The sequence below is a fragment of the Zophobas morio genome, unplaced genomic scaffold, assembly GCF_036711695.1.
Source record: "Zophobas morio isolate AGI-343-1 ecotype UQ-CSIRO unplaced genomic scaffold, CSIRO_AGI_Zmor_V1 ptg000002l, whole genome shotgun sequence".
NCBI classification, from domain to species: Eukaryota; Metazoa; Arthropoda; class Insecta; order Coleoptera; family Tenebrionidae; genus Zophobas; species Zophobas morio.
In genome coordinates this window covers 24,452,903-24,466,596 of record NW_026972107.1, presented here as the reverse complement: position 1 = coordinate 24,466,596, position 13,694 = coordinate 24,452,903, and the positions used below count along the sequence as shown (strand labels likewise).

General features: G+C 30.9%; 2 protein-coding genes across 2 annotated transcripts; both read right to left on the bottom strand.

The window, feature by feature from the left end:
- Positions 1–1,672: 1,672 nt before the first annotated feature.
- On the bottom strand, positions 1,673–6,742 carry LOC135122722 (vertebrate ancient opsin-like). The gene is made up of 6 exons (XM_064047110.1): positions 5,768–6,742; positions 5,556–5,715; positions 5,309–5,504; positions 2,271–2,403; positions 1,988–2,218; positions 1,673–1,937 (listed from the first exon to the last, which is right to left on the bottom strand). Exons 1-6 carry the CDS (start codon positions 5,933–5,935, stop codon positions 1,740–1,742), a joined length of 1,086 nt encoding a protein of 361 aa, XP_063903180.1. The 5' UTR covers positions 5,936–6,742; the 3' UTR covers positions 1,673–1,739.
- A 2,790-nt stretch (positions 6,743–9,532) lies between these two features.
- On the bottom strand, positions 9,533–13,617 carry LOC135122715 (uncharacterized). Its single transcript, XM_064047096.1, has 4 exons — positions 13,534–13,617; positions 12,756–12,844; positions 12,404–12,604; positions 9,533–9,763 (listed from the first exon to the last, which is right to left on the bottom strand). Exons 2-4 carry the CDS (start codon positions 12,837–12,839, stop codon positions 9,671–9,673), a joined length of 378 nt encoding a protein of 125 aa, XP_063903166.1. The 5' UTR covers positions 12,840–12,844; positions 13,534–13,617; the 3' UTR covers positions 9,533–9,670.
- Between the last annotated feature and the right edge of the window lie 77 nt (positions 13,618–13,694).

Genomic DNA, 13,694 nt, shown 5'->3' with positions numbered 1-13,694 from the left:
GTTGGGCACATGCAATCGATCAGACTTTCATTATTCAAAACAATCTCTCTAACCTTCATTTTTTATTTTATGATATCACAAAAAACTTAAAAAATTATTCGGAATGAATATAACAACAACGGCTCATTTTTCATCCTTTTAAATCTATGTATTTAAACCGATATTTTGTTTTTATAACTAAACGTCAAATTGACGCACATATAACAAAACATCTTTTTTTATTTTTGTTTTCGAACTTAAGACTTTCTACTTTTCATCATGGAAAAAAGTCAACAACCAAAGTTGTGTTGTTGCAATATTTTATAGATAAATAAACCGATGTATGCGCTTTGGTTTGGTACAAATACAAGGAAATTGAGCCTTAATATGCAGAGTGGCTATAAAAAATCGAAATTGTTATAATTTTGAAACATATAACGCCTTCTATTTTATTAGTTGCTTGCTTCATTATTCATTCTTTTAGTCAAGTATTCTATATCTAAGGTTAATGGTTTCTAAAATTTTCAGTTTATTTCATGGGCACATTAAAATATCAGCAGAGGAATTTTTCAAATAAAACATAGGGTATTTCATTTGAAAAACTAACAATTAAATTTTTTGTTTATCTGTCCATTAAATATTGTAACACAGATAAAATATGCAATGTTTCTGTGAACATTGTTAAAAAATTTTAAGAAAATTGGAATTATTATTTGACAAAGATTATTATGTTTATAAAGCCTAAGAAAAACGAATTAGAACATGTGAAAATATAAGAAAAGTTTCATTAAAAACAAACTTATGTTAACCTTCAGACGCCAAACAAAAGAACGCTGTAGATGAGAAAAAAAATTCGTTTATGGTGCTCACAGGACAACTTGTTCTTTTATTGTTTTTTCTATGTATCTTTAATGATAATAAATTATATTGAGGAACGCTTCCGTTTCAACTGACTGTATACTTCGTTAACTTTTACGGTTAGTTTTATATACCTAAATAACGCAAATTTTTTCTTTTTTGTGCGAATATTGTGACAATAAGAGAACTGATTGCAATTATACAATACAACAGAAATGGGAATAACAGAAAAAAGTTAGTTAGCATTTTTGGTAGGATCCAGTTTGGTAGAGAACCAATTCTCAGAGAATCGTATGTTATAAATTAAATAGTCACTTTCTGTGTAAGAACTATATCTCAGAACGAATATTAATAATATATATAATAAATCTGGGTATTCATTCGTTTTTTGAAATGTATTGTAGATAGACTAGCATCCTACTGTTATGTTTTACGGGTGTTAAAAATTGGCATGTGTAAAACTCAATAATTTATTTCTCAGTAATACAAATTTACACGAATAATTCCAAATCTACTTAACCCTACTCATGAAACGACTGGAACGGATTTGACTACACTCTAATTCTTTCATTGACTGACTCGACTGGCTGTTCCCGGCGGTAGTCCTTACCGTCGGTGATGATGAGTCACTGAACCGTCACACACATCAGGAAACCCATAGGCGTCATACCGGGGCGGCGTATGTGTTTATTTCATAACACTACCATGCGCACATTGAAAATTACTTCCATAACGACTATTTTCGATGTCTTTCTAATAAGAGTAAATACATAATGAAAAGTGATTTTAAATATAAATCGACTATGCTTGAAAATTAAAAAAAAAGTACGCAAAAATTAATTAATACATTTATTAATTTTTCTGTTAATAATTCATTCAAAAATGACGTAGTCTTCGTCTCTCTAAATCGTTGTGATAAGTGTCGGAATATCTTGAGATGAGTTTGATGTTTTCGTATTTTCATTTACAGGTTTCCCGTGTCTTGCTTTTCCTGGAAATACAACATTTGTGTCGCGCGAAATTATCCCAGATGTAGGTAAAACCTCAACCGAATAATCCTTTTTACGCTTTTCTTGAGTTTGTTTCCACGTTTGCTGAAACTGAAACGACATCATAGCAATACTCCTAATTCCATTTCACCGAAAATTACCTGAACATTCAGTCCAATATAAATGAGAGGATTATAACAAATGCTGCTTTTTGCTAATAACGAAGGAATCACTGCTATTCCCGGGGTTATACCAGATGAATTACCAAACTGTATAATAAGGGCGAAAATGGCGTATGGACTCCAAGCTGTTAGGAAAGCTATTATCATTAAGAGAATCATGTATGACACTTTGCGTTCGGCTTTAGTTACTTGACCCATCCTGAAAGCGTTCTAGGATAAACTGGTATTAATATCAATTTTAATAATGGAAATATTTGCATACTCGTCTCATCCTGTTTATAATGTTTACATAACTGAACGTTATAATCAAAAGAGGGATGAAGAGGCCGAATATAAAGAGATAGGTAATGTACGTCATGGAATTTATGCTTTTTTTCTCCCAGTTTACGGAACAGCTGTAACAACAAAGGCTTGAGGAGAATTTTCTTAATAATATTTGTAATAAACTGTTACTTAATAATACCTCAATGATTTTTTTTTCTTCTCATTTTACATCTTACAGGCTTGCATTCAATATAAATAGCACACTGTTTTAACAACGTTATTCTTAGTGACGGTTTTAAAAAAATATATTAATAAACCAAAAAATTGTATACTATTTGTTATTTTAACATGTTAGAGATACTTTCAGCTGATTGTTCAAAGATACACTGTATATTATGGATTCTTTTCCAAATGGTAGGTATGTATATATGTGTAACATAAAAATTTGTGGTTGGACATATAAGCACTATGTAAAAACGTTTTTTATTTAACACATTTGTAAATACTACAGGAATTTTGATAAAATTTGATTAGCCTATACATATATCTTTTATTGCCCTGATTGCATAGTGACTTAGCTAAAAGGGGACACCTCGTATAACTTTTAATATATTAAATTCGCAAATGAAGAATAATACCGTGGGTGCATATGTAAATTCAGCGCTTTAAAAAAAGCAACGAAATTTTGCAGAAATACCATTTATTTTTCAGATTTTGCAGCTTTTTTTTTTATTTCAAACAAATTTTGATTAACTTCACTATTTAGTATTCATAAAAAACATTAATTAATTTTATGACTGACGTTGTTCGCTAGTGTAACTTCACGTAAAATTTGGTAAAACGTTCGAATGGATTGTTCAGAAAAGCATTTCTTACGAAAAATGTGTAGAAAATAAAGCGCAGAAAACGCTTTAAGAAAATATTATTTTACAAAAGCAAACAAAATACAGGGTTAGTCACGAGAGAATTACTTCTGAAAATTATTTTTACGCAACCCAAAATACTAATACCCTGTACCACTTGATATTATCTAAATTTAAAATGAAATGCCTAATCCATGATTGCTTTGACTTTGGCAGTGTCACTTTGACGTTAATTAATTTTTAACATTTTTTTTCATCGTTGACTCGCCTCTAGAGCCCCACTGGATCGACGACATACAGTCAGATCAATCTGGGCTATACTGAAGCCGTAAGTGCTCTACCAATGTTGTTCGCCGCTAATGTGCATGTGTTAATTCGCCATCTCTGCGTCACCTAGACCCTCTTTGAAGTGCAAATCTGCAACCTCTGGACTTCTTCGGCCATCCATTTACAAAAAAGCCGTAGCATCCCTCCAAAATGCCCAACATTTTCAACAGATTAGTAGTTAAATTATTTACTTACTTGTTTGAGTTTGTGTTGTAACCTTTGAATAAAATGCCGTAAAAGGAATTTTTAAAAATAATTTTCTCGTGATTAATAGGTTGCAAAAGATCAAGAGGCACACTGACAAATTTATTAGCGGCGCCAGAGGAGATTTCCGACTGGATGCGGTACCACCATGGACACTCGCGTAACCTCCTTTTCCACAATTGTCAAAATGAGATTGCCAAACTCAAAGCAATCATGGATTAAGCATTTCATTTTAAATTCAGTTAGTATCAAATGGTACATGGTATTCGTATTTTGGGTTGCGTAAAAAAAATTTTCAGAAGTAATTCTCTCGTGACTAACCCTGTATATCGAAATAAATCACTAAATAATGAACTTTGCAGAGTCTTTTTTTTCAATTTTATATTGAAGTAAAAATTGAGATAAATAAAAAAAAAATTACGAGTTTTTTCTTCGAGCTGTCTTATCAGTTATTCCATGTTAAGGAAGAGATACGTACATAGAACTTATTCGTCTGTATTTGTAAACGATATCCATTAGCATATACATAGGTCCATAAATAGACAAAATATTCGAGATGTCCCCTTTTAGCTGATCCACCCTGTATATACGTCTAGAACTGTGACAATCGGTTTAACCACAGTGGAAATATATTATAACTAACGTCGAGTTAACGTATGCAGTAGCGACAAACTGAGGTTTTCGTCATACCAGAAAAGTACATGCATGCGCATCAGTAAAATAGTACCTAATTCCTATAAATCTGTTCGGGGGTTGATGATCGGAATTACTTCTGTGTTTTCCCTTTGAGTTACCTTGAAGTAAAAATGTTTTCGATTTTTGTTAACTTGGAGACTGAACATTGCATTATAAATAAATATTAATAACACTGGTATGATAATTTTTATTACTCCAGCATTTCTTAAAACTATAGTAATTAATTATAGTTTTATACCTTTTCAACTTCATTTTGTGGACTTAAAGTATGTTCTGTCTACTGAATATTAGATTATTCTAATTAAAATTAATGTCCTTTAGATGATAAACTATATGTATAAATAAAGGCATTAAAAAGAGTCACAGCCACATAAGAAACAACCAAATACATCACTGCTGAATCTCTTAACTAAACTGTTGATCATGGTCTTCTTCGACACCAGGTTAAATCGGGCCTCCAGTATTTTTATTTTATGCTCTTACATAAGAGTGAACTTCTATGTTGAAATTTTTACAAACCTTAGACCTTCAAACACAAGCTCAAATATCAAATACTTTAAGCAAGAAAATTCTTTTCCAGGTGTTTGCTAAAAACTTCTAGTACTGTGTGCCTTCAAGAATCTTCCAGAAAACAGTCTAAGTTGAAATTCCAGATCGACTCTCAACACCTAACTGAATTCTCCGGACGATTCCTGAAGTCATATACTACTACAAGCTCTTGATAAGCGCATCGAAATAAATAATATTTCAAAAACGTTTTTTTCCCTCAAACTATTACTGATTACATGCCAACAAAACAGGTTCTCTGTTTCAAACACTTTCTATAACAGAACAGATATGGTTAAGACTATGTGCTTCTGAAGTGTTCGTTTTAATTTTAATTATCAAAGTTTCCGTAGGGAGTATTTGAAGTAAACAATTAAGAAAGTTAAATTTAACAAATTACCTTACATCAGCTGCTTCATTAACGTATTCACCCCATCCTAACAGAGGTGGTACTGTTAAAAATAAAGAATAAAACCATAGAAACAGCACTAAAGTATGAGCATGTTGGAAATTCAATCCAGAGTTGCGAAATGGGCGAGCAATCAGCAAGTATCGTTCAAAAGCAAGTGCAGTTAAAGTTGTAACAGAATTGATACCTACAACGACTTCATTACATTAGGTATTTGACCAAGAACGTTGAAACTTACCTAAAAATGACATTATAAAACCATACAATACACATCCGATTCTTCCAAATACCCATCTATAATTGATCGCTGAAATAAATGCCCATGGATTTCCTAAAATTGACACTAAAAAATCGCTAAAAACCAAATTGAAGAGGATTATATTTAAAGGGGTCCACAGCTATAAGATTAAAAGGATAATATTTTTTAAAGCAAGTAATTTTATTTATTACCTGTTTTTCTTTCCACATAAAAACTATCACTGACAAATTTAAAGAAAATCCAAATAATCCAATGAAAAACAAAATTAATGCTACTACAGTGTAGCTTTCAACTGAGATTAATAGTTCTTGTGAAGCGTTGGTGTTTTTATTCAGCTCAGAAAAATTTAAAGCCGTCATGCGGATTTCAATTCAGATTAAATTAAACTTTTAGTAAACAGCTTTTGTTAAAATCGTTGAAATATTGGTGAAGTTTGTCTATGGTAACTACGCTATTGACTGACAATGAATTTACAACATCCCGACATGAAAAGCCACATCTAACTGAAATCTCCAATTAAATTTGTAGTAAGATCGAACGCGTCGACGCAAACACTGGTAGACTACAACTGCATTTTTTATTCATTTAAGTAATCATTAATTAAACCAGATTTTAACAGAATTTGACAAAATCTTGGCGTACCTCTGCATTTAGAGAAATTATTTAATGTGACAATACAGTGGGCATTCGGTGAAAATTAAGTTACATTAATTAACAGTTTGTTAAACATTTAAACTTCTCTTGGAAAAACTTACAGCTCCAACACGAGATTAAATTAAGTGTTCAAGACAGTGTTCATAATAAGGTCTGGTTTTATTAAATGAAATAAATTGATGTTTATTCAGTTCAGTTTGTATCCTTTTTGTCGACTCTTTTTAGGGTTTCAGATTGAATTAGTCAGTAATTTTCCGGTGTATAATTCAGCTTTCTACCCGTTTCTCATTCTCGAACCAAATGACGCAAAAGCTTTCGTAAATTTATATAGTTATCTTATAACTCAATCTTTAGACCAATCCGGAAAAAAATTATCGAGTCAAGCTGTAGGTACACAGACGAAGTATATAGCTTTTAAATCAAAACTAATTTTGACGTTACGGACAGTACTATTTTGGTGTTTCCTTTTTACTAAAGTTACAACAAAGCTGTGTAAAATGCGAAAACATTTTAAGTTATATGTTTAAAAACGTGTTTTGTAACTATATAAAAAAAATTAAGAAAATATTCTCGACGCAGACGTAGTTTATGTAATTTTTTTAGTTAAACACTTGAAGATACTTCACAAAATAAATATTTTATGTTACACTTGCTATATTCTATTTATAAATTTTGATAGAACAAATACACGAACAAGTTTTTGTAAATGGTTTACGAACGCATACGGGACAAACAAACAAACATTCATTCATTTTTATATATGTACAGATATAGAAGAAGATAGATAGATAGATAGATAGATAGATTGATAGATAGATAGATAGATAGATAGAAGAATATAGATTTTTTACAATAACCAGTTATGAAAAGCTCCATTTTGTCTAAATCAATTCATCTATTTGCCCTTCGCGTGACAACATTGTAAAATCTGCAAAATAATGTAGTTATGTGGTTTATAATACATCGCCATTTCTAAACGTTTGCATTCGTGTTTTTGGGAAAAAACTGCTACCTACAATTTAATTTAAAAATTATAAAAAGTTTGCTTCGAAATTTTGAACACGCTGCAAAGTTGTATGGATACATTACAATTATCACTTTTTACTTCAGGACCGTAAGCGAAGATGTATTGTAATCGAGTCCATAGGGCGACTTCCTATTGTCACGTTTTTTCGACGTTTCGTTACCCCTAGAGTACGAAAAAGTAGTCTTCTGTTTTCGTCTGTCTGTCTGTCGTGTGCGTCGACTTTTATTAGATAGATAATCGCCGAAATCACTACACCGATTGTTGTCAAATTTTGTTATCTATGTTAGGAATATAATCTAAAAATATGGTGAAACTCTAACCAAAGTTTGGCTAATCAATCCCATAGACAATTTGAAAATGTTCCTTTTTTTTGAAAACGTGTTTTATATTTGATAAAATAACATACTCCTATACTTTTGGTTTATGAATCTGCATTGATTTTTTAATTTAGGCATCCAAATTTTTTCGCAAAAAAAATCCAAATGGTATAATAACATTTTATACCAGTATAAGCACCAACGATGATATCGCCAGCTTTTACAACAGTAGTTTATGGTTCCGTGTTGAGTATTTAGCCTAGGCATTCAGATTACTTTTATATTACATATATATCTTTATTTTAACTTATGTGGGTTTTAATAAAAAAGAATAAGAAATTGCAAAATCAAATTTTGTAATTTTTCGGAGAAAAAATGTTTTATTGTATTTCAGGGGGGAGGGGGAAGTTTTGTCGAAGTAATCATTGATTAGTTTTTTAATGTATAGAAGTTACCATCGGACTGTAATTCAGGGGCAAGGAAACTTCTATAAATAACCTTAGACCAATTTTTCATTTTTAGAGCGGTAACTGGGGAGAACATTGCAGTAAAATCAGTCGCATGTTATTTTTTTTTATTGAATATTTTGTGGAGTAAAAATTGACAATTTCCAGTTTCTATCCGTCTTTTTGTGGTTTTTAGATTGTTCTGGAAATTTTATGAATGAGTGATCATCGTAATAACTGTTCCGATTCATTGGCTCCGAAAAGCGATTATATTATCACTAAATATTGTTAAGTTATTTTTACATTAACAATGTACTCTTTGTATGTGTGTTAGAGAGTTAATAAAGTTTTAATGAAGTCGTCATCACTGTACTCTTAAATTCGATATTCATTAGTTAGTTAATGTATACAGCATGTTCCAAATCAAACTCTGCGGCTTTGTGTTAAAAACGGATTAGATATTGAGATTCTATAAATGCCATTATTATTAAGCGATTTTGATAAATCGTTTAATTACTATTACAATGATATAAAACATTCAAATGTTTATTTCTCTTTCTAATATTATATAAAAAAAATATGAATATAAACAAACTGAAATTGAATGAAATATAGTACTTCCACTTTATTTTACAAACAATTAGTTCAACCTATGTCATTAAGCATAAGTATATTCGATCTGTCTCCCGTAAGACTGAATACAAAACTTCCTACTTATTCACGACTTGTCGCGACTAATAGAGTATCACGTGTTAAACAGGCACAAAAATTCCTAATTTATGTATGTTTAATAAATCTTCTAAATTAAATCAAATGTTTTCTGTATTAACCACAAAAATAAAAATCTAAAGAGTAATCTGGACTGCGGTTGGTCAATGAATAACGCCACCTGTTACCCACCAAATTGTCATAATAAATGAATTCAGAATTTAAAAAATCAACAATTTTCGACAGACAGCAAAGACATATGGTGATCACTTAAGAGGTGGCAATAGGAAGCAAAAATAAAGGCAGTATCCGGCACATTAACTGCACAAAATGATAATAGGTAGTTAAAACAATTTCTGAATTACATAATTCTAATTACCTTGTTTTGACTATTGCGAAATAACAAAGCTTATCAAACAATCCCATGAATAATTAATGGTTTTAACTAAACTGACGTTTCATGTAGTACATCAATTACAATTTCATGTTTAAATGTTAAAAGGACATAAAAGAAGACCTTTCAAACCAGCCTATCATTTTAATGTGACGTCACAATTACTACCGATAAGTTGTGTTTTAAGCTTTTGTGTTGGTGCATGTTTATTAAAGTCGTAAGTTTATTTAAAAAAATCTAAGAAAAAAATGGTTAGTCGATGACAAAAATAAGAGCGTTGAATATGATGAATATGTAATCACAAAAAATGCGTTCCTAGAGGTCATTTTTGTATACCTAATCCGTTGTATATATGAATCTAGTCAATTTTATATCGGAAAATTTGGAATTATGTACATATTTTTGAAAAATTCAATTGTTAATGATTTATTTATCTTTGTAACAAGAATGAAGTTTTATTATAACAATTTGTAGTACCTAAAGTCTAGTCTACTTAATATTTATAAATCTATAGCTAAATTATTTACAAAAAGAAACTTATATTAACCTTACGATGTGGCACTTGCCTCAGGGGTCTTTTTTGATTGCGTAAATGGACTCGTTATCAACTTCGCCACGTTTTGTAGAACGTTTATGGGAATCTGAAAAATCAAGTTACGACATGAAACACAGATAAGGCGTTTTGTTGTAGAGTAAGATATTTTTTTTAATTTCGGCATTTGTTAATCTTTTTCAAGTTTTACATGGAATTTTTGTAACAGCTGTTATGTTATCATGTTTCTTTTTATATGTGTCATATGGTATTAATCTATTTTGAATTACTTCTTATTCATTTACATCAACACACAATTTTTGGCTCTAAATATCTGCGAAATTCGTAATTTAGAGGAAGTTTGGGTTCAATTTTTTTGTCAGTAATGTCGACGTTTGTTGCATTACAAAAAATGTTCTGTAGTGTCCTTCTGTCATGTCTGCCATGTTTTTACAAAACGACATAGTCAATATATGAGCTCTAGGCAATAATTATATAGAAATCGTTGAAAATAACCTCTTCGAGGTATACGGTTTTTGTTATATATAACATTTTAAATGCTTCCTTGATGAGCTTGCATGATCTGGTGATATTTGGTAATGCTCTGAAATATAAAACTGACCGCTAAGAAAGAAACTCAGTAATTGGACAACGACCAAAAAACGTGATTGTGGTAGAGAGAGTAGTGGATATTTAACGTTATTGCACACAACACTACTTTAGATCTGTAAGTATTTAAAATATGGACAAATAATAAAACTTCTCTTAATTATGTTTGTTGTACCTACTTCATTATTATCACCACCTAATTGCTTGTTCACAAAAAGGTATCAAACTTTTGAAATATATACTTAATTAAAAAAAAAAAACAATTAGATTCCTCGTTTCCGTTTGTCCATCGTTTACTGTCTGGTGTCTCTCTAATACAGGTCCTTGTGAAATTTTAAAGATATTTTAAAGAATGTTATGGTAACTGTAAAGCGTTAACCAAAATTTTCGTAATCGCTCAAAACTTGAGGACGTCAAAATCGATTGCTTTAAAGTTATGTTTTCGTTTTTTAAGATTAATTAAAGAGTACAATAAAAACATAAAATGTTTTTCATTAATTTATACATACAGAGGTGTTTTGTATTTCGGCAAACATTTATTAACAAAAAATGTAGATAATAAAAAAGTCATAAGACTACTCGAGTCCTTTATTTTACCATCGCCAACACTTTAAACACATTGTTTTTTTTTTTCAAAGCTATAAAAATGATTAGGTGTGCTCTCAGTTCCCATTTTTTACTAAGTACATTTAAAAATTTCTCATACCCAAACATAACCTCAATAGCAACAAAAAATGTAAACAGATGTTAAGCCTTAGGTGACACAAGTTCCTTAAATATGCTTTTGTATAGTGTGCGGCTAATGGGATGCTTTTAGTATATCCGAATCTACAGGACGGAAACTGTCACTGGGGTCGCTACAGGAGAATACACTTCTAACAATCACTTTTCTGTGAGTATAATTTAACGAACAAGAAACTTTAGGCAAAATACTGCTCTTGAATTTAAAGTGATAGATCTTTAACTGAAAACATCGTACTTATCTGACAAATAATGTGTATGTTAGTGTGTATTATAACATGCTGAAATTTTATTTATTTTACTGAAGAATACAACTACTAAATTTCTTTAGTTAAATATTTGTTATTATATTAAGTTCAAGTTCAGATAACATGTAATGATGTTTTATGATTTTTTTTGTAATGTTTACATCAATAAGTGCACACATTAAAATTGTTTGACGAATTTCTTTACCAGTAGGAAAGCAATTTTCTTTTGTGTGATTAGGTATATTTATTTTAAATCTCTGTATTAATGTTTTAAGCCGTACACCTTTAAGGTGTTATTTCCATCATGTCATCTGTTGCAAATTCTAATTGTAATTGTAAAGTTGTAAAGAGGTCTTTAATAAAAATTATATATAATATTAGAATAGTCACGACAGAACAGAAGGATTAACATTTTAAATGCAACGTGTACTTTTTTAATATTCGTGATTTCGAAAAAATGTGAAAAAGCATTCTGATTAGATAAAAACACACGAAATATTAATGAGTGGAAAACCACACATTAAAAATAAGTGGGTTTAATCGAGAGTGACAGTAAATTAGCTAATTTAAATTTGTTAAAGTACTAAATTACATAACGTTCTAATTTGTGCGATAACTGAATTTTATTAGTCTCCAGATAAACAGAAACATGGAAAGTTTCCTCTATCAGAACTTGTAGTTACCAAAATTTTTTGTGAACTACTATGAGTAACAAGTTTTATATTCAAATGTAAAATTAACACTATTCCGTTACCCTTCGACAGTTCTTTGTTTACATTTATTATACAACTACATACACAAAAACAGTCTTAGGACACACAGTGCGTTGTAACTCAGTACAACAAAAAATGTATTGTAATTCAATGGCTTTTTCATTGACATTTACATAACTTCGTTGTTTCTTAGAAAGCTTTTGAACTATTGTGTAGCTTATCTAGAAATCGGCAAAACGTCGGGCATGCCGCACAAAGAACTTTTAAGGACAACAAAACTAAATCGATTTCCGGTTCAAGATAAAACAGTTTACCAAGCTCACTCAGCAAAATGAATACATTTCACCGGTGGCTGAACGCCGAATTAGATTTTCTGTTTCACTTATTAAATTGCGACATTTTTAAACTTCCGCCACTTATTTTCCTTCCGTAACTCACTTGAAAGATGTCGTCGATAAATCTTGCGAACATTGATCCAGCCCTTTGCGGATGGAAAAGAGTCGGGATTTGGTCTGGAGTTTCAACTCCGGTTGTAATACCGGTTATTTGAACCGTTGCACCATCCTTCTTCTCCTCTTCATTTTCTTCTGCTTTTTTATCAGGTGATACCGCATTGGCGGCTACGTCGTTTACGGTTACCTAAACATGGTAATATACTCTTCATATCAGGTTGCAGTGGAGAAAGTGATCCTAATTGTTGTTTCTTTAAATACTAATTAAACTATGCATGTCAACATAAACTTGTTGCAAAAGAGGACTTTTTTAATAGAAATCTCACGAAAGCGCTTACCTTGTCTAATTGATCATTTGTTGCAGGCTTAGCAATTGCAGAAGCCACTGCAAGACAACATAAAATCACAAGGGTGTTAGCCATTCCGCCTGGAAAAAAAATGACTTTCATTTATCGTCCTTGAGTCACTGAGAAATAGTGCATTTTAAAAAGCACGGTTATAGTTACTTTATGCATTTTTCATTGAAATTCTAGGAACAAAAGGAGTGCGGTGAATGCATTAACTGCATTTTTAATGTAATAATACTTTAGCTCTTTATACTTATCGAAAGCTTACAATTAATGGAAATGTGTTGTGTCATTGATCGGTGTCGAAATAATCACATAGAACTCGGTAGTAGGTACTGAGTAACAAAATTGCTGGATGATGAATTATCACTTTTATTCGGAGAAAAATAAAATTTAGAAAGTAGTTATATAAAATATTCATTACATCTCTCTGCTCTTACCTCACTTTATTGCGACCACTTTATACTACCTGAACTTCAAATGAAAGATTATGACTAAACCAAAATTAGATTAATAATATAATATCAACTGCAATCAAGTTTAATAATGGGTCGACAATGTATTTCTAGGGAACAATTCGATACGCTTTATTACCCCTTTATAATGAAGCTAAACAACAGCGCCAACATTTTATTTAATTGAATGGCATCAGGTTTAGAGTCGGTTCTAATTAAAGTCGCTTTAATTAAAAGTTTACTGCATCCGGGTTTTCAAGAAAACGTCACAATCATTTGTACAAAATTTAACTTTAAATAAGATCACTACATACCTGTTGTATGCAAAACTGAAGACCACTTAACTGCTCGGACTGCGGCAAATTCACAATGTTTGCGAGTTTCTATTCTGACCGAACATTGAGTTCTCCTACCATTAGGTAGCATGCACTTTCCGTTATTTCCAGAATTAGCTTTTTTCTCTTTTTTTTTCAAG

What these genes read in the sequence shown, in the direction of transcription:
- LOC135122722 (XM_064047110.1), bottom strand. Translation starts at nt 5,935, where the DNA reads ATGACGGCTTTAAATTTTTCTGAGCTGAATAAAAACACCAACGCTTCA. An exon ending in TTATAAACAGGATGAGACGA is followed by an intron (nt 2,219 to 2,270) that starts GTATGCAAATAT and finishes AGTTTATCCTAG; the next exon opens with AACGCTTTCAGGATGGGTCA. An exon ending in ATATTGGACTGAATGTTCAG is followed by an intron (nt 1,938 to 1,987) that starts GTAATTTTCGGT and finishes ATGTCGTTTCAG; the next exon opens with TTTCAGCAAACGTGGAAACA.
- LOC135122715 (XM_064047096.1), bottom strand. Translation starts at nt 12,839, where the DNA reads ATGGCTAACACCCTTGTGATTTTATGTTGTCTTGCAGTGGCTTCTGCA. An exon ending in CAAATGATCAATTAGACAAG is followed by an intron (nt 12,605 to 12,755) that starts GTAAGCGCTTTC and finishes TACCATGTTTAG; the next exon opens with GTAACCGTAAACGACGTAGC. An exon ending in TTATCGACGACATCTTTCAA is followed by an intron (nt 9,764 to 12,403) that starts GTGAGTTACGGA and finishes TTGATTTTTCAG; the next exon opens with ATTCCCATAAACGTTCTACA.